Raw genomic sequence first — 19,626 nt, 5'->3', positions numbered from 1 at the left:
TATTTATCTGCTTAAAAGTTAGAAAGTTACAATGATAAGAGCTATATTTATTTCAGCGATAAGAATGCGGCGGTCTCAGCAGAACAGGAACACACGCACATCCGCTTTATCAAGGTGCTTCCTTGCAGCACAACACTGTCAACTAAATAAATCAAACAGTAGAAGAAACTTCTAAGAAAAAATAAAGGCCATTCTTTGTAACACCACCCAATTAAACTATTGAACTCAACCAAGTTGGTATTTAGACAATTCGTGAACGATAAAAACGAACACTAGAGACCAAAATCATACTGTGGTGTGTGTGTAAAAAAAGATACTTGTATCTAAAGTCGGACACTATTGTCCAAAATCGGATACTAATGCTTGAAATGCCTCAGAGCGGACACTCGTTTTTAGGATTGAACAATATTATCTAAATCGGCCACTACTGTCTGAAATCGGAATTGGTCACTCGCGTCCAATATAAGACGCTGGTGTCCAGAATAGGGCGGTAATGCTTAAAATTGGACACTAGTGTCTGAAATCGGCCACGAAGAGTCTAAAATCGTTCACCAGTTTTTTAAAAATCGAACACTGTTGTCTAGAAACGGACCTCGTTGTTCAATTCTGCTAGCGAGCTTCAGAGGGGAAAAGGTTCCAAAGAAACTGTGGTGCTGTGTTGGTGGGGTAGTATAACAAGATAATTTGGTTTTATCAATTGAGTTGATAATAAATTGGTCAACGTAAAGAGTTTCTAAACTAATGTCTCGAGCGTTAGCCAGGAGGACTTCTGGGGACGAGATGGATAGACTGCCGGTAGTGGTCAGCGGACTGCGTTATTGGCATACGCACGGCCAACGTTTGGCAGCCATCTTGATTCTTCTCCCTGCAAACTGTCTTAATCGACCCACACTACGCAACGCTTTTAATTTGATCCAGACAAGTAACAAGCAATAGTGACGAGGAGTAGGTCTGATACAGCATCATGGCTGATGCTACGGCCAGATCGTTGCAGTATGAGTACAAAGCGGTGAGTTTATGAAGGATTTTTGCAGCGTTTTGAACCACGTGGTTGTAGAATTGGACAAAAATTATCATCGTCGGCTCGTTGCAGCCTTTTAGTGCAATTGGAACAAGTAATCATTAGGAACAAGAGAAGGGCAACAGTTATAACGTGTATATCTATTTATCGCGAGCTCTAAGCCGGACTCCACTAATGTCATATCCTACATTCGCAGCGCTAATTATAACTACAAGTGTTATCCTGAACACTTTTATTCTAATTCGTCAAAGCGAAATCAGCTTGGCGTAATTAATGATTTTGAAAAATTTTCGCCATATTCTTTACTGCATGCATTTCTGCATGGACAAAGATGCTTTCAGCAGTTTGACGGAATCAGGTCACCTTCCCATCGCAGGATAGAGTTTCCTGGAGCTCAGTAGTAAAGCATTGATTTGTAGGTGTAAGAGTTTCTTTTGGAGAATTTGGAATTTTAACCTCTGGAATCATGCTTCTGACAAGACAAATATACATCTTTCACTATTTCATGGCCTAGCTCAAAATTTGTCTTCTATCACATCATTTTCTATTACCTGAACTTAAGTTTTGCATAATAAAATTTCTGACAATTTTTTATCATCCTTCTTATATGATTATGTATTTGGTCAAAAGCCGATGTTTCGAGCATCAGCCCTTTGTTGGAGCTCTGAAGAAAGGCTAAAACTTGAAATGTCAGCTTTTAAACTCTTTACCTTGGCTAATTTACAAGATCAACTCAGTTGATAATACTAAATTACCCTGTTGAACTCTCCTACTGATACAGCACCACAGTTTCTTTAGAAACTTACCCCCTTAATGATTATGTATTTGTTTGTTTCCAGAACTCTAATCTTGTTTTGCAAGCCGATCGTTCCTTGATTGAGCGGCGAGGACGTGATGAAGCAACAGGGGAGGTCGTGTCCCTTGTGGGTCACATTGGGGGAATTAAAATGGGTGACAAGTACCAAAGAACAAAACCACCTGTATCAGAAGAGAAAAAGGCCAAGTAAGTAAACTGTTATTGATATAGTTTTCTTTACATCCACTACAATACAACTAGCTATTTTTATTTCGATTTCTGAGGGATATATGACATGCAGTAATCACTCTTTTTAGGAGAGAAATCATTTTGCTGTTTGTACTGAAGGGTTTAACCCCTCTAAGAGTTATCCCCCCTGAATCACTCATCGAGGTCACGAGAATAAAGGAAATGAACATTAACAAAAGAAGCTCTTGATTGTTACACAAATTCTCCTTGTCAGAACCTTAGGAAATGTTTAGAGAACAGTGATGAGAATGTACACACTGATGTTAGGGAGTAAAGGGTTGATATGAGCTTCTTCTCTTGTAGACGTCAGAAAATGATGGAGAAAGAAGACTTTACCAAGAGCAAGACCAGTAGCAGTCTTCTGTCAGATGAGTCATCAGACTTGGCTGGTGTTCGATACAGGCCAAAAACCAGGGAAACCAAATCCACATACGAGGTCCTCTTGAGCTTTATACAAGCAGCTATTGGTGATCAGGTAACTATGAAGATGTGTGCTCTGTTAAAACACTGCATCTCTGAGGAATTTTTGTTTCTAGTTTTTCAGAAGACATTATAGTGAACAGAACATTTCCTTATACTGTATGTAAAACTTATAACCACAAGAACTTTCCTGGATACTGGTAGATGTAAATGTGCTATTTTTCGTGGAATTCTTTTTTTTTAACCCAGCCACGAGACATTCTTTGTGGAGCTGCGGATGAAGTGTTGATAGCTTTGAAGGATGATAAGCTGAAGGTATGATGTTCATGTAATTTAGGACCTACTTGATATTTAATTGGTTGTTAGTAAATTCCCTTGAAACCTGACTGACTGGTTTTCATACTTCTTTGAGAAATGTGAAGGGGAAAATGCTTGGTAGACCATTTGTGCAAAATGTTCTGCCTGAATTTTGGTGGCCTGAGCTAATTATTTTCTTTAGTGATTACACATGTACAGGTGTATGTGGGTTATTTCTGTGTTACTTTATGCCATTTTCTTCCAACTATATTCTGTAATTGAAACTTTGATAAAGTAGAGCTTTCTGCAAGATTACAGCTCTAAGCTGTACTGTATGTTTTAATGCTTGTTGGTATCATCAAGTCTACTGTATTCCTCTCTTAGCTTACCACAGTCATGTGATTGTTCCATGTGCCTGTTTAATGTGGAGAGGGAAATTCACCTATCCCTTGGGAAGTTATCCAGGCCAATTTATTAATAATTTGCTTGGTCCTTGAAAGGGTTAAATAAGTTCTTTGAACAAAATTTTAAGTTACAGTGTATGTGTATTCTTGTCAGTGTTTTACCAAACACAAAGACTTTTGCTTTTGAATGATTGTCATTATTTTAGTGTAACATATGTAGCTATAGATTTACTTCATGCAAAATTAATGGTTTTATGTCAGGATAAAGAACGACAGAAAGAAATTGTGTCCCTTCTTGGTGGAATGCCTGATGAAAGATATGCCTTACTGGTGAACTTGGGGAAAAAGATCACAGATTACTCTGTTGATAGGAGTTTACTAAATGATGGTGATTATATATTTATTTTTAGCACTATAAGTTCCAATTTTTTACCCAATTCGATTTCTCTTGATTATTTTTTCACAACTTGCTTTTTCATTATTTGAAGTAGTAAAAGAAAACAGTAAAAGTAAAACTTGCTGATCAAAATGATTAAAACAAACCCATGCTTTACCTGATTCTGAAGAAGCCATGTGGATTATTTGGTTTATGATAATGATCAGCGAGTGATAATGATTAGTAAATGTACCAAAATTTTAGCTGTTTGTTCCCTAACATCAGTACACACACTCTCTATACTGTTCTCTATACATTTCCTGAGGTGCTGAAAATGAGAATTTGTTAAACAATCAAGGGTTTCTTTAGTTGGTGATCATTTCCTTAATTCTTGCGACCCTCATGAGTGATTCAGGGATGATATTGTAAGGAGAAATTGCAGTTGTAGATGCTAGTCACTCTTTGGGTTGAAAGGGGTAATCCTTGTTGCATTCTTCCATGCTGGTTCAATACAAGCATTTGTTCTTTTTCTTTATACAGATGAGGTTATTGATGAGACATATGGTGTGGCTGTACAGTTTGATGAAGAAGAGGAAGAGGTAATTGTAAACATAAAATGTGGTAAAAATTTCTGCTAAAATCATTGTGTTGTCTTAGGTGGCTATACATAAACACAAACACATTCAAGTTATTGACAACAGACATGCTAAGGAGTATACGTGAACTTAGTATGGTATAATCTTGATTATCTGGACTTGTGGGAATTGAATAACCCCTGTAATTGTGAGTCCAGATAATTGAAAATATGAATATCAATGAGCCAAAAATAAAACCGAATGACTCAAAAGAGAATACATTTAATCAATATTATGCATGAATTAAAGTACAGTTACAAACTATGGTGTATAAACTGTTAACATTTGTCAAAAGTATTTACAAAAAGTTATTTAATAAGCTATATGTAACCAACAACCCAATAAATTGGGACCTGAGAAGTAATTCCAATAATCGAAAAATCAGGATAATGGAGAAATCTTGATAACCTCGGTCCATGATGGAAATATCTTTTTCATGAATTGCAGGAAGATAAAGACTTTGATGAAGTCCGCGATGAAGAGCCCAGTGATGAGGAAGAAGGAGTAGAGGCTGATACAACCATGACTCTCCAGGGAGGGGTAAGATATTTTTCATTTGGGTTTTTTTTTTTGTTCCACAGTATCTGTTACCCTTAATTTCTAGAGGGTGGTGTACATATTTGCATGTGCTACATGTATTTGTGCATTTACCTGTACAGGATCCCAATTTTATTTAAATGTGAACTGTGAGTGAAATTTGAATCATACTAACAGTAGTTTTATAAGCAATACTACTGAGAGCTTTTTGAAACCTATTCTTTGATTTTGAGGTCTTAAGGTTAGAATCCTTCATAGAGACTACAATGTCCTCTTTGTCCTATCTTGAGAAAGATTAACGTGAGATATTAGGAAATGTTATCAGTAAATGTGTAGTTAATCACAATCTTAGGTTAATTTTTGTTATTTCTCATGCAGCTTGAAGAAGACAGAGCTCAAAGAACAGGTGATGTTCTTCATCCTCGAGACATTGATGCCTTTTGGCTGCAGCGAGAATTGAACAAGTATTATGCAGATGCTGAGGCTTCAAGATCAAAAGCTGAAGAAGTCCTGGAGATCCTGAAGAGTGCAAAGGATGATCGTGAGCTGGAAAACAAAATGATGCTTCTTCTTGGACATGATAAGTTCTCTTTTATCCGGTTACTGCGGAAGAACAAGAGCATGGTGCTGTATTGTACATTGCTTGCAACCGCACAGAGTGCAAAGGAAAAGAAAGAGATTGAAGAGAAGATGAGTGCTGATCCGGATTTGGCCTCCATCTTGCATGCACTGACTGAGACAGAACAAGAAGATTTGATTCAGGTCAGACAACTTCAAAACTTTAACTTACTAAGCATATCTAACTCTTTATTTACTTCATTTAGTTTTTAATTTATTGATAACTCTTTATTTGAATTGAAATTATGTTTAGAATTGCAAAAGGAGAGCCAGCAGAGAAGAAATTAATCTTCATATTAAGTTGATCCCCAGACCTTAAAATAAACTCTAATTTGTGATATGCTATAAGATAAAACTTATCACATTTGACAACAACAAATATTTTTTACTTGGGTGATCAAGTATACTGAAATGATTTTTACTTGTTAACAATAATATCAAGAGAAAAAAAATTAAGGAGCACTCAAATGCTTATGCAGAAGGTTCTTGAATTTTTTAGCATTGTCTGCCCTGATAACATTGATTAAAGGGAACAACAATGTTATTTAACTCCAGTGAACTGATTGGTATTACTTCATGTTGTTTGCTGCTGGGTTTCATTTTGTATGTGGTACAATGTTTGTTGGCAAATAGTGTTAACCCTTTAAATCCCATGAGTGACCAGGATAGAATTTCTCCTTAATAAATCAATACAAGGTCGAGCAGATAAGTGATGAGTATAGAGAAAAATATCAATTAGGGGATTGTTAGTTAATGCAATACCAAATTCTTTAAACCAACATTGTAAGAGTTGTATGACAGACAGTAAGGAGAATTACTGAAGAGATCTGGGAGTGAAACCATAACGTGTCAGGAGGGTTTTCTTTATGTCTGGATAGTGATCTGTCTACCTCACCCATGTGGAACCCTCAGCACAATGGTGATCTCTAACCTGGCTAGTGATGAAATAAAATAAAACAGTCATGAATAATAATCTTGGTATTTTTTGTTGCAGGAGGAAAGAGCTCGCAAGGCAGCCAATAGGAAAGCAAGAATTGCAGCAGATTTGGATGCATTTGAATCTGATCAGGTATTATTGTCATTGTTCATTGGAATATTTAAGACTTTCTATTGGTTTAGCGGCATTGTTACCCATTGTTAGGGGAATGAGGTAATGTAAACAAAGCACAGACCAAGAGGCACTACTGTGTAAAGGTGAGATTTTTCTTACCTGACTGGCATGGTTTTGATTGACATAACACATTCCAGTTATATTTTCAGTGTTTATGGTTTTCTGGGTGTTGCAATAGAATTCTTTATTTGTACGCAAAGGAGTATTGATCTTTGCCTTAAGAGAACACTCAATTTTATAACCTTACTTAAAATATAATCAGTGAGATTTTCTTTTCCCCAACAGACTCGTGGTAGTCGCAGAATTTTAGATCTGGAAGATCTAGCATTTAAGGATGGGAGTCATTTGATGGCCAACAAGAAATGTCAGCTGCCTGATGGATCATTCAGAAAACAAAGAAAAGGTTACGAGGAAGTTCATGTCCCAGCTTTGAAACCCAAACCATATGAAGCAGGAGAGGTGAGGATGTACTTAAGATCAAAGCAGTTTTTCTCCCTTCTGGTTGTTGCCCATCTCCTGGTGGACTTAAAAAGAGAATTTAGTGATAAATTGATGTTATTTAAACCATTCAGCAGGGAAGTTTGTCTTCTCTTATCATTTTTTTGTTGGAGAATGTTGTGAACATGGTGCAAGGAGAAGTAACAAGTGAATCACATCAAGAAAATAAAGTGTTGTGCTATAACCCCTGGTTACATCTCTGTTAGCCCTTTCCACCTTAACATCAGTATGCATATTCTCCATAATGTTCCCTATACATTCCCTAAGGTGCTGGTGAGGAGAATTTGTTTCATAATCCAGAGCTTCTCTTGTTGGTGACCATTTCCTTTATTCTCATTACCTCAATGTGTGATTTGGGGCTGATATTGTAAGGAGAAATTAGATGCTGGTCACTCCTAGGGATTAAAGGGTTAAATGGTGTCTTCATTGTCATAAGAAGTTTTAGCAACATGTTGTCTTGGCGATTTTGAAGAATTTGGTGCTAATTAATGACATCTAGATTATTAGAAGATTGCTATTTCTTTTGGAGGATTAGTTTAACAAGTTCTATCACTGAAACATGAGATTTTGTTCAAAAGTTCCAAGATAATTTCAGAGTATTTGATATCAGAAGTGACAACCACTAAGGCTCAAGTTGGCATGAACTCTGAAATGGTCAGTTGGCAATTATGTAGCTTACTAATGTGCAGAGTTTGGACAGTTATATCAATCTTTCAACAAATGAATTTGTTAACTTTTGTTTTCGATATTGTTAATTTCCCCTATGTGTCTAAGTTAAGTAGGCTGAATGATGAAGTTCCTATCCTCAATTTTCAGGAGCGAGTCTCTATCACAAGTCTTCCTAAATACGCACAACCTGCCTTTGAGGGCTATGAATCTTTGAACAGAATCCAGAGCCGGTTGAGCAACTCAGCTCTAAACACGGATGAGAACCTGTTGCTTTGTGCACCAACTGGAGCTGGCAAAACCAATGTGGCTCTATTGACCATCTTGAGGGAGATTGGCAAGCACATCAACCTTGATGGAACAATCAATCTGGAGGAATTCAAAGCTATTTATGTTGCACCCATGAAATCTCTTGTGCAGGAAATGGTTGCAAATTTTACAAAGGTGAGACTTCTTCAGAAAAATTTTAACCCTTTAACTCCCTAAATCTGATTTTCACTCTCCCCTCTAGCTGCTACACATTTCCTTGTAAATTAGTTATAAGAATTTGGAGTTAGATCGAGATAAAAACTTCTACATGATAAGTTTGAGTATTCTCATTACCTGTTTGCCAGATAATGTATGGATATTTTGGGGAGAGGTTACATGTTAATCATCTAAAAGGTGAAGGGTTAACTATTACAGGATTGCACTGTTTTGCTTTATTGTGCACCATGATTGGTCAAGGAAGCATGTGCTATGTTCTTAACCAATCAGATGCAAAACTGAAAGTATTGGTCCCTCTCCCCCAGTCACAAGATTCTTTTGTATGCATTTTTTTTATTTTCATCTGACACATTTTCTTTCTAACATTTTGTGAACTGATCTTTGGAATTCATAACTAATCAAAGTGCTCTGTGAGCAAACTCGTGAATTGACACATGATTTTTTAGATTATGTTTAATGTTATCTGGTTTAGGTAATTTTGTGGTTGATTGTCATATCTAGAGTATGAGCAGTAGTTCAGTGTTCGCTAATGTAGCAAAGAAACAAAGTAACGTTGGGATAAGAAGGCATTACCATTGAAATGATCAAGCTATTACATTTGACAAGGTGGATGATGTCATGTGTTTTAAACGTCTATCATTTTTGTTTCTGGTTTAAGAGAAAAGATTGGAAGTAAATGTGGGTGAAAAGTGAGATTTACTGTCTTTCGTTGTAAATATTAGAAAATCAAGGCAATTCTGTCTTAATGAAAACATTAACGATTCCCTCTTTATCAAAAGAGACAAACGGGAATGAGTTTTGAGTGATATAACTAAGCTAAGCCTGCCACCGTCATTTTGGATCTCCGCCTGGGTAGATTTAAGTCACGTGCTAGGCAACGTGTAATCAATAACAAGATAGAATTTCATTTCAGGCCTATTTACCAATTTTGTGGTGTGTAACTTTCGCATTTTAGTACGTTGTATGAATGTTGAATCTTCAAATTGTCTTGAAACTTAAAAGAAAATTGTTCTTTTAAAATTCACTGAAAATCGGTAGCTAAAACTGTTTGTTTAGGTGTTAATTGATTTTCGTGTTAACTTGTTATTTCGTCAGTCGCCGGCATCTTTTGTTGCTTCACACAGGAAAAACACACGCGACGAAACGTAATGATCAATTTTGTCCTCAATCTCACGCTATAACAGAAAAAGCTTTTGAACATCTGTAAACTCCGAGCACTTCGCAGTAAGTGATATTTTCAATGAATCTTCGGATTGTTTTCAAGTTCAAGGATTGTAAATTACAATTTTATGAAAAATGAAGGTTGTTCTGTTATTTCAGTGTGAATCCTTGCATGCCTGCCAGTCGCTGGCGCCGCTTGTTGAAACTAAAACGTAAAAAAAAAACTCTTTAAAGATTGTAATTGGCTTCTTTTTCACCCCACCACTATTCTTAGCAACAAAGGTCGCCATTTCGTCTTTTTATTGCTCGCCAAAAACTATCAAATGCTCTCAAAAGCCTAAAATCTAAAAAAAGTTTACAGGAATCGACCAATCGAGCGAGCGAATGCCATTCCCCACATCGTATCTATAACTCGCTCTTGCGCATGCGCGCAATTCACGAGTTAAAAAGGGTCTCCTTTTTTTTTTTTTTTTTGACTTTTTTTTTACATGTATCACTTTTGGGAAACATGCTTTTTCAAGTTTTAAAGTGATGACGTGTTTATAAAAATTTAGCCTAGTCAATAGAAGTGGGACTCTTAAGTTTTTCATTGCAAATGTTCAGTAAGTCCTTATGTTGTCTTCTAGTCTGATTGATTTTTTAAATTTTTCTTCATTCAGAGACTCAGCACATATGGAATAACAGTATCTGAGTTAACAGGAGATCATAACATGAATAAGGAGCAGATCAACAGCACCCAGATCATTGTCTGTACCCCTGAGAAATGGGACATCATTACCCGGAAGGGAGGAGAGAGAACATTCACACAGCTTGTCCGCCTCATCATCATTGATGAGATTCATCTTCTTCACGATGATCGTGGTCCAGTTCTAGAATCTCTTGTTGCACGCACCATTCGTCAGATAGAAACAACCCAGGAGCTTGTGCGACTGGTTGGGTTGAGTGCCACTTTACCAAATTATGAGGATGTTGCAACCTTTATGCGTGTGAATCCTGCAAAGGGTTTGTTCTTTTTTGATAACAGCTTCAGACCTGTTCCACTGGAACAGCAGTACATTGGTGTTACAGAGAAGAAACCTATAAAAAGACTGCAGGTAGAGACATGTACCAGTGGCCTTTGAGTAATGATTGCTGATGACAGGCTTTGGCCTATTTCATCAATGAGAGCGACACTGTTAATTGTTTATATTTTTGCCCTTCATTTTTGACTCATATTGAGGTAGAACCCCTTGAATTGTACATGTATATCTAAATATAGGCATTGTTTCAAGAGAAATCAAGGACAACTTGAATACATTTGAATACAATAACAAATCACAGGAAATTGCTGAGTTTGAGTGTGTGATTCAGTTGGCATTGTTATGATATTGTCACATTAACTATTTTTTTTATTTCTTTAACTCTCAAGATCTGATTATTTGTTCTCCCCTCTAGCTGCTACACATTTTCATGTAAATTAATAATGAGAATTTGGTGATAGATCAGATAACAACTTCTACCTGATAAGTTTGAGTATTCTTAATACTGGTTTGTTGTACAATTTATGGATAATTATTGTAGGGAGAAGTTACATTTTAATCACTTCTGGAGGTTAAGGTGTTAATGAGGAATACTTTGTGTTTCAGGTGATGAATGATGTTGTTTATGAGAAAGTCATTGAACATGCAGGAAAGAACCAAGTGTTGATCTTTGTTCACTCAAGAAAGGAGACCAGTAAAACAGCAAGGGCCATAAGAGATCTTTGCCTGGAAAGAGACACTTTGGGACATTTCTTGAGGGAAGACTCGGCAAGCACAGAAGTGTTGAGGTTGGTATTGGTATTTTACATCACAGATTTGCATCTGCAACAGAGTTACATTCTACATGTATCAACTTTCCCATTTTTTTTCCACTCAAATTTTAAGAGTTTATCATCAGATTAACATGATTCAATTGAAATATTTGCTCATGTCTTTAGACTGGGTTGGTACAGCTGTACATAATGAATCCAAAATGGAATTGTACTGGGTTAGCCTAACAAATAAACCCTCACTCTTTCTATAAAAAATTATAGGGGGTATCTTTCCTTTATGATGCATTAATAAGGATAAAAAAAATTGCAAAATAGTGTGGACATGATAAATGGGAACCTCGAGAAAAGAAATGCGTAGACAATTTTCATACATGAACATGACAGAGGATTGTAAATGTAGACTTCCATTGAAACAAGTGTCACAACTTGAATTTTGAATTTGTTGAGCACACCCATGTTGAGATGATAAATGCTTTTCGATGAAAAGTGTTCTTCTTGAATGTTGTACTTTAGAACTGAAGCTGAGCAAGCTGTGAACTTGGAACTCAAGGATCTGCTCCCTTATGGTTTTGCTATTCATCATGCTGGTATGACAAGAGTGGACAGAACTCTAGTAGAAGATCTCTTTGCTGACAGGCACATCCAAGTGTTAGTCTCCACAGCCACGCTGGCTTGGGGTGTGAACTTGCCTGCACACACAGTCATCATAAAGGGAACACAGGTGAGAATTTCCTTTTATGGTGGACAATTGCAGATTAACTCAGTGCTGAGTTGCCAAGAACTTTTTGGCAAGGAATGTGATAGTGCCAAACAGGTTCATACATGTATGTGAGAAGTGTCCTATGCACTTTTAGGATCAGGACTGTGGTAGACTTAATAATAATAATGATGATGATAACAACTTGATTTTGGTGTCTAATGGCTCTAGCACCAACCAAATACATGTGCTAATTACGACATTACAGTTACAGTCCTCCTGACCTGAAAATTACAATTAAATTACTTATAATCCTAGCAATTACACATTACTACAATTAAAAGAAAATTTATTCCTTATGATTCAGAAGAAAGAAATAATTTTTATGTACTATTAACTGAGAAAAATGCAAATCCCTGAGAGTCCCACTTTTGACAGTGGTACTTTTGATCTAAAAGTTCATCTAGGTGTGTTCATACTGTTCAAAGACACAGTATTTGTGGTCACAGAAGTTGAACACATAGGATACTTAGATGATCAACTGCACATTTTTCTTGTCAATTGAAATATAAATTTCCACAGCGGTAGCATGGAGTGAATAACAGAAGAGATTAAAATACATGCATTTTCCCATAAACCACTTCATGTGTGACTTTCCTATGGCACACATGTTACTACACACCCTGAAGGACATGTAATTTACACTTATTACATGTGCTTGGCATGCATGGGGGTGCTGCAGTACATTTGAATGGTACTGTACATGTAAGTCAGTTGCACATTCAAAAGCTATGAAATCAAACATTGGTCAGTGTACATATGGCTATGATTTGTGAGCAACAATCCCAAAGATAGGCAGCAACATAGTCTTTGATGGAGCAGTTTTGTGCTTTTGCAGATCTACAATCCTGAGAAGGGTCGCTGGGTGGAGCTGGGTGCACTAGATGTGATGCAGATGCTGGGGCGCGCAGGTCGTCCACAGTACGACACCAAGGGAGAAGGCATCCTGTTAACAAGTCACAGTGAACTGCAGTATTACCTTTCACTCATGAATCAACAGGTGACTCCAAGGATCTGATGATTAGCCCTTTACACCCTAACATTCAGGGGGGGATTTTGAAAGGAGGAATTAGATACTAGTCACTCTCAGGGATTAAAGGGTTAATGCTCCCCTCTTGTTGCTATGTATTCCCTTGTAACTTGATGTTGTGTCAAGTAAACATTCTCCACTTGATAGGGTTGTTTCTTTTTTCTATCTGTGGCTGAAAAGTTTAATGAGATTTTTTAGGAGAAGTTCTATGCTGATCGCTTGTGGTGGTTGAAGGGCTAATGCTTGTAACTGTACTTCTCTTTGAGATGAAACTCATGGAAACACAATTATTAAAAATATTCAGGTCTGCCTTTAACTCCCACATGTGACCAAGGCAGAGTTTCTCCTCACAATACCAATACAACATCAAGCAGACAAGGGATGAGAAAAACGAAAAATTATTAGTTGATCCAATACCAAATTCTCCAAAGGAACATCATGAGAATCGTCTGGCAGACATTAAGGAGAATTTCCTCTGAGATCTGAGGGGGTGGTAGGGGTAAATTTTAAAAATGGATTGAAATGCAGATGATGAACAAACCATCATTGATTATTCTTCAAATTATGACAGAATCCTTGTAAACAGAGGAAAGTTATGTGTAGCTTTTTTGTTGTGTTCATATTCAACTCTTCAGGATACAGTTTTCAATCTTTACAGCCAGTCTGGGATAGGCAAGTCCTGTTTAGTCATCTAATTAAGTGATTTATCTCCTTCAGTTGCCCATTGAAAGTCAGTTTATCAATAAACTGGCTGACAATCTCAATGCTGAAATTGTCCTGGGGACAGTGCAGAATGCTAAGGAGGCTGTGCATTGGTTAGGTGAGATGTGGCATTCTTGTGATCTAAAACTGAGTCTTCCTCACATTTTCAGAATTATGGAGCATGTAGAACTGCTTTTGATTATTGATTTTAATACTCTTTTTCATCAGGGTACACTTACTTGTATATTCGAATGCTAAGAAATCCTTCCTTGTACGGGATCTCGCATGATGAGATCGAAAAGGACCCACTTCTTGAACAGGTGTGGCTTTTTAAATGTAAAGTTTCGTGGCATACAGTGGGCACGTTTTAGTATGCCAGCTGATGTTTTCAATTAAAAAATATTTGCCTGGAAACTGATTTGTGATTGAAACTAATCCAAATCATTAAACTGATCCTTGTTTTCTTGAGAATGGCTCTCGCAGATGCTGGTTCCTTGTGAGTGGTTGTGTGGGTTGATCTTTCTCTGATTGTTAATGCCTTTGAAGCAACATTTTGCTCAAAGAGCTAAGATTTTGGAAGAGAAATTGTAGATAAACTGAAGAACATTACCTTGCTTGAATTCAACCATAACTTAGCTCAATGTTCATGTTGATTTGTAAATGCAAGGTTACAGCATAATTGTTCAGTGCGGCGCATTTTATTGAATAATTTGGTGCAATTCTGGGGCGCTTCAGGAAATTTAAAAAAATTGGACCCTGAACATTACAGGTTTACTTTGAGTCAGAAATAAATAAATAAGCAAAAAGTAGGGTAAGATAGAGAGTTTAGAAGACACAATTCTAACTGTATTATGTCTAAATTATGATTTAGCGAAGGGCAGACTTAATTCATTCAGCAGCCTCTCAGCTGGACAAAAACAACTTGGTGAAATACGACAAGAAATCTGGAAACTTCCAGGTGAGATGGAAAGTCTGATATTTTGTTTTTCATTAGATCTTTTTTCTTTCGTTCAGTTTTGCATTAATTTTTGTACACATCGTCAATGGCTTTCCTTGATTTTCCTTTCAGGTGACTGAATTAGGTCGTATTGCCAGCCATTATTACTGCACCCAAGAAACTATTGCCACATACAACAGCCTGCTGAAGCCTACTCTGAGTGAGATCGAGCTGTTCAGAGTGTTTTCTCTGTCTTCTGAGTTCAAGTACATCACCGTTAGAGAGGTAGACCGATAAATGAAATCAAAAATGAAGCGTCATGTAAATTTGAGTTTGGTGTCCTTACGGGCGGTGGTCTGGGAAAGAGGTCTGGGTTTGAGACTGGGGCTTGTCACTGAAATAAACTCTCGCCATGCCTCTCTCCATCTAGGAGTATGAACGGGTATACGTACGATAGACTAGCATCCCATCTAGAAGGGGGAGGGGAGGGGTGGGTGTGTAGCAGTGCCTCCAGTTGCTCTTAAGAATGCCGTAGAAACCGTGATTGGCCCTGGCTATATACGCCACTAGGTTTGTGATCCAATTTGATCCTGGACATGCAGATTGGATAATTACAAGAATTTGTATCATGAGTTTAAATATAACGTCATTGCGATTTAATTTTTTCCCACCAGGAAGAAAAGCTGGAACTGAACAAGCTGTTAGAACGTGTTCCTATCCCTGTCAAGGAGAGCATTGAAGAGCCGAGTGCTAAGGTATTTTCATTTTGTAAACAGTTGCACAGCTGTGAGAGTTTGGGACGTGTGTTGTTCAAGTTATTCTGCACGTGGCGTTGTGATGATATTGTGTCTAGTTTTTAAGATGAAAATTTCGGTTGTTTTGCTCGTTTAGTAAGGTGCTGTTTTTTGCTTAACCCCTTAACCCCTAAGACTGACGAGCACTTAAATTCTCCTTACAAGATCACCCTTGAATCAAACTTTAAGGTCACAAGAATAAGGAAAATGATCACCGACTATTAAGAAGCTCTTGATTGTTAAAAAATTATCCTTGTCAGCAGCTTAGGATTTATGCGGAGAACAGTATTTAGAATACGCATACTGATGTTAAGGTGCAAAGGATAAAAAAATAGATTCTATGTTGCTATGTATCTGTGCAGCGATAGATCAAAATGACGTCAAAATTCGGTAAAATGTGTGGCACATGAGGCGCAGCCGAGTGTCACTGATGTTCTCACTGCAATATGCCGTCTTCTCTGATCTGTTACGGTACAGACCCCGAGACCCATTTGTTTTAAATGATAAAAAAGCAAAATATTGGTAATGGTTACGTCACCTATGCGTCTGTTCTACAATAGATCGCAGATCAGCTTATCATGTAAAGTGAAATGGCACGTATGGGTAACCAAGGACCGCCAATATTGTGCCAATATTGCACAAATAGCATTCCTGTAAAAATACCACATAAAACTTTTGTAATAATCATTGATTGAACTCGTGTAAGGATCGGCAATTCTGTGAATGTACTATGAACCCAAAGTGTCAAATTCCTGGATACCTTTCTTTGGTGTGCAGGGTCGAGTCTTTGGAACAGTGATACTTCAGATGGCATCTTTGGCAGTTGCGAGAACAACGTTCGCTGTAGCTGCCATATAGTTGTCTGAAGACATGGAAAATTTTAACAGAGTTTAGATTTCATTTGGGTATCGAATAGGAAATCTTCAACTGTTGCCTTTTTTTTCCCTTGCTGTTGACAGGTTAATGTGTTACTGCAAGCATACATCTCTCACCTGAAGTTGGAAGGTTTTGCTCTCATGTCTGACATGGTTTATGTCACACAGGTTAGTTTTTACGAGGAAAATGGGGTACGTTTCAAAAGAAATTGTGGTGCTGCGTCGGTGGGAGAGTATAGCAGGGTAGTTTAGTATAATCAACTGAGTTGATGACATAAATTGGCCACCGCAAAGAATTACAAAACTGATGTTTCGAACTTTCGCCCTTCGTCAGAGTGATTGACGAGGTGCTAACGCTCGAAACTTCAGCTTTGAAACTATTTACGGTGGCCAATTTACGTTACCAACTGGCTTTTAATAGGTCAGGGCTCGGTTGTTCGAAGGATGGACAACGTTTTCCAGCGAATAAGTGTTAACAAAAAGTATAGCATAATCCACCGGCTTAGAGATTTTTCCAATGGATGGCGTTATCTGCATCGGAACAATCGAAGCCAAGAGGTTTTTTCGAGTGTGGTATAAAGTACTTCTTTGACGTTGAGTTCAAACAAAGCTGTGATTCAAGGTGAACGTTGAGGGAGAACTTCTTTCGACGCTCTTAGAATCAAGATGTGGGGTATTATGACAGCCAATCAGAACAAGGAAAACATCACAATTAGCCAACGACACCTTGGGTTGAAAAGAAGCAAGCTACACAAGGCGCGGGAAAACATGAGTTACAGTTGCTTTTAGTTGTGCTTCTGATTGGCTGAGAGGGGGCGTGAGTTTTGTAGACCAATCACAAAGCAGAGTAAAGCATGTTAATACAATTCTTTACTGCTTTCGACACTCAGTTGAATTCTGTGCTGGTGCTTTTGCAGGGCCATTAGTTAAAGTGTAATAAATCTTTTCCTCCTTTGCAGTCCTCCGGGCGGTTGATGAGAGCCATCTTTGAAATTGTTTTGAACCGAGGCTGGGCTCAGTTGACGGATAAATGTTTGAATTTGTGTAAAATGATCGACAAACGAATGTAAGTAGGATATCCCCTTCGATAAATATTTTATATTTTTTGTTTTGTTAGGATAGAACGTTTTGCGTACTTTGAACAGATTTAGTACCAAATTTGTGACTCTCAAACACATCACGTAGTCGTCGTAGGGTCGAAAATAGACATCTTATTTACGATTTATACATGGGTAAGCTTATTTACCTAACTTGAAAAACTCTCAGAAGAAATCTGTATTGTCAGAAGAAACGCGTTAGAGATGAAAACAAGTTTTTACTATTTCAGTTCATACAGTGCCTTTCACTAGTTTATCGTTAAGAAAAGGTTAAAAAGAGTTATATGTGATGTAAAGTAGTTTTTTTTAGAGCTTTTAAGATTATTTTAAATCTAGTGTGCCTGTTATTCACAATAAGAGATGTTGATATTTTCTATCAATCAAGGTGGCTTTCCATGAGTCCTCTCCGACAGTTCAAGAAAATTCCCATGGAGGTTATTAAGAGAATCGAGAAGAAGGAATTCCCTTGGGAGCGATACTACGACTTGGGAGCCACTGAGATCGGCGAGTTAGTGCACATGCCCAAAATGGGAAAGACGCTGTACAAGTTTGTACATCAGCTTCCAAAAATGGAGCTTGCGACCCATATTCAGCCCATAACTAGGTAGGTAGTGTGTGGAATCATATTTCAATTTTTCTTAGGACCTTCTTATGTGAAATCTGCTAACTTAACGGGCGCGATTTCGGAACATTTTGTCATCTGTTCATTTTCAAACTTCAACGCAGTTTTTGCATTGGTGTGGCTTGACTATATCTTGTAAATGGTAAAAGAACTTATCAAGTTTTAGATCACAAGTCGTTCTTGTTACCGGGTGTTTTTACTGGTATCTGATTTTAAAAAAATGACACTGTGTTGGTTTTGAATGCGAGAGAACCAAGAAGTTTTTCATTTTGAAAATAGCATGTGCTAACCTTGGTCCTGTTCGGTCCTGCAATGTCCTGCAAATCACTGTGGTGTTGATAAAGTGTATTACGTCACTCAGTTGGAGAGCGCTTTAACCAACTACTTCCTGTTTTCCTCTGTAGATCCACTCTCAGTGTCGAGCTTTCCATCACCCCAGACTTCCAGTGGGACGAGAAAGTTCACGGGAACTCGGAGGCGATGTGGATTTTTGTGGAAGATGTGGACAGCGAAATCATCTTACATCACGAGTACTTTTTGTTGAAGAGCAAGTTTGCGACGGATGAACACACGTTGAAGTTCTTTGTCCCTGTGTTCGAGCCGCTTCCCCCTCAATATTTTATCAGGATTGTATCTGACAAGTGGCTGGGTGAGAATCTTTGGTTCACTCTCGACATCCAAATTCTCTTTATGAAGCACAGCTTTTTTAATTTTTTAGTGGGGAGAAGTCAGACACTGATTTACACCACTGCTCAGTGATATGCCACCAAAACTTTATCAATTGCGCCAGGGAGAAACTCGTTCGTGTGTTTAACTTTTAAACGTGTATCAGCCTCTACATGAACGCACAGCAAACGTCAGTGCAGGACACTATTTGCTACCTGATTTAAAGGCCGTTTTTGTTTTCCAGTCCTCCAGAGCAAAAGAGCGATCTCGAAAGATATAAGCTGTGGTTTGAATTTCTCTGTCGTTCATATATTAAGTTCCTTCGTTGTGGATAAAAAAATATGTTATAATGTCACTAATGTTCGACATTCATATTCGATGAATTACAGTGATGAATGCTAATGTATGCTAATCTTTGATAAAGTATGATTAAGAACGCGAGAGCGAGAAAAAAGGTTATTTTAGAAAAACGTTGAAATCGAACGATATTTATTGATACGTGGGTGATTGTTGAATTTGTTCTTTTAGGTTCAGAAACTCAGTTGCCAGTTTCATTCCGTCATTTGATTTTACCTGAGAAGAACCCTCCGCCCACGGAACTTCTAGATTTACAACCTTTGCCAGTTTCTGCGCTGAGAAATCCTGCATTTGAAGGTCTATACAAGGACAAGTTCCCTTACTTCAATCCCATACAGACACAAGGTAAAATATTCAAGGAGTTCATTTTGAGTGGATTGGTTTTTCATGTGGCTTATTGAGAGCAATTTTCAATGGAATGTCCAAAGTAATGCAGGATTGATTTCTTTTGCTTTACTTGGTGTTGTGTTTGGTCCAGAAAACTCGCGCCACTTTTCTCAACCAATCAGATTCAAAACTAAAAACCAAGCGCGACTTGGCTACTCGCGTTTTCCCGCGCTTCAGGCAGTTTACTTGTTTCATTTCCAGTTCTCGTTCTCCTCGCTATATTTTCTTTCCTATGACTAGCAGTTGTGATTGTTTTAGTTTTGGTTTTACAAAATTTAATTGAAAAGCGCTCTATTCAAATCCTCCAACGTAAATTGAAGCCACGTCTGATGTCA

General features: G+C 37.6%; 1 protein-coding gene across 1 annotated transcript in view; it reads left to right on the top strand.

Moving 5' to 3' along the window:
• The first annotated feature begins 804 nt into the window (after nt 1–804).
• Nucleotides 805–19,626, top strand: part of LOC113670034 (U5 small nuclear ribonucleoprotein 200 kDa helicase) — a 32,276-nt gene continuing 13,454 nt past the window's right edge. Inside the window, exons 1-25 of the mRNA XM_089196208.1 lie at nt 805–1,009; nt 1,861–2,024; nt 2,370–2,541; nt 2,736–2,801; nt 3,449–3,575; nt 4,104–4,162; nt 4,646–4,738; nt 5,114–5,497; nt 6,348–6,422; nt 6,750–6,923; nt 7,779–8,072; nt 9,935–10,369; nt 10,901–11,082; nt 11,581–11,788; nt 12,663–12,824; nt 13,572–13,674; nt 13,785–13,876; nt 14,428–14,514; nt 14,626–14,778; nt 15,168–15,248; nt 16,247–16,330; nt 17,122–17,228; nt 17,645–17,863; nt 18,286–18,530; nt 19,076–19,249. Of these exons, the coding sequence (XP_089052334.1) occupies nt 965–1,009; nt 1,861–2,024; nt 2,370–2,541; nt 2,736–2,801; nt 3,449–3,575; nt 4,104–4,162; nt 4,646–4,738; nt 5,114–5,497; nt 6,348–6,422; nt 6,750–6,923; nt 7,779–8,072; nt 9,935–10,369; nt 10,901–11,082; nt 11,581–11,788; nt 12,663–12,824; nt 13,572–13,674; nt 13,785–13,876; nt 14,428–14,514; nt 14,626–14,778; nt 15,168–15,248; nt 16,247–16,330; nt 17,122–17,228; nt 17,645–17,863; nt 18,286–18,530; nt 19,076–19,249 (3,985 nt within the window). The 5' untranslated portion in view covers nt 805–964. The remainder of the gene's footprint in view (nt 1,010–1,860; nt 2,025–2,369; nt 2,542–2,735; nt 2,802–3,448; nt 3,576–4,103; nt 4,163–4,645; nt 4,739–5,113; nt 5,498–6,347; nt 6,423–6,749; nt 6,924–7,778; nt 8,073–9,934; nt 10,370–10,900; nt 11,083–11,580; nt 11,789–12,662; nt 12,825–13,571; nt 13,675–13,784; nt 13,877–14,427; nt 14,515–14,625; nt 14,779–15,167; nt 15,249–16,246; nt 16,331–17,121; nt 17,229–17,644; nt 17,864–18,285; nt 18,531–19,075; nt 19,250–19,626) is intronic.

This window comes from Pocillopora damicornis, chromosome 2, assembly GCF_964200805.1.
Source record: "Pocillopora damicornis chromosome 2, jaPocDami1.2, whole genome shotgun sequence".
In the NCBI taxonomy this organism is placed as follows: Eukaryota; Metazoa; Cnidaria; class Anthozoa; order Scleractinia; family Pocilloporidae; genus Pocillopora; species Pocillopora damicornis.
Note: the sequence above shows the minus strand (reverse complement) of the source record. Positions and strands in the feature narration are given on the sequence as shown.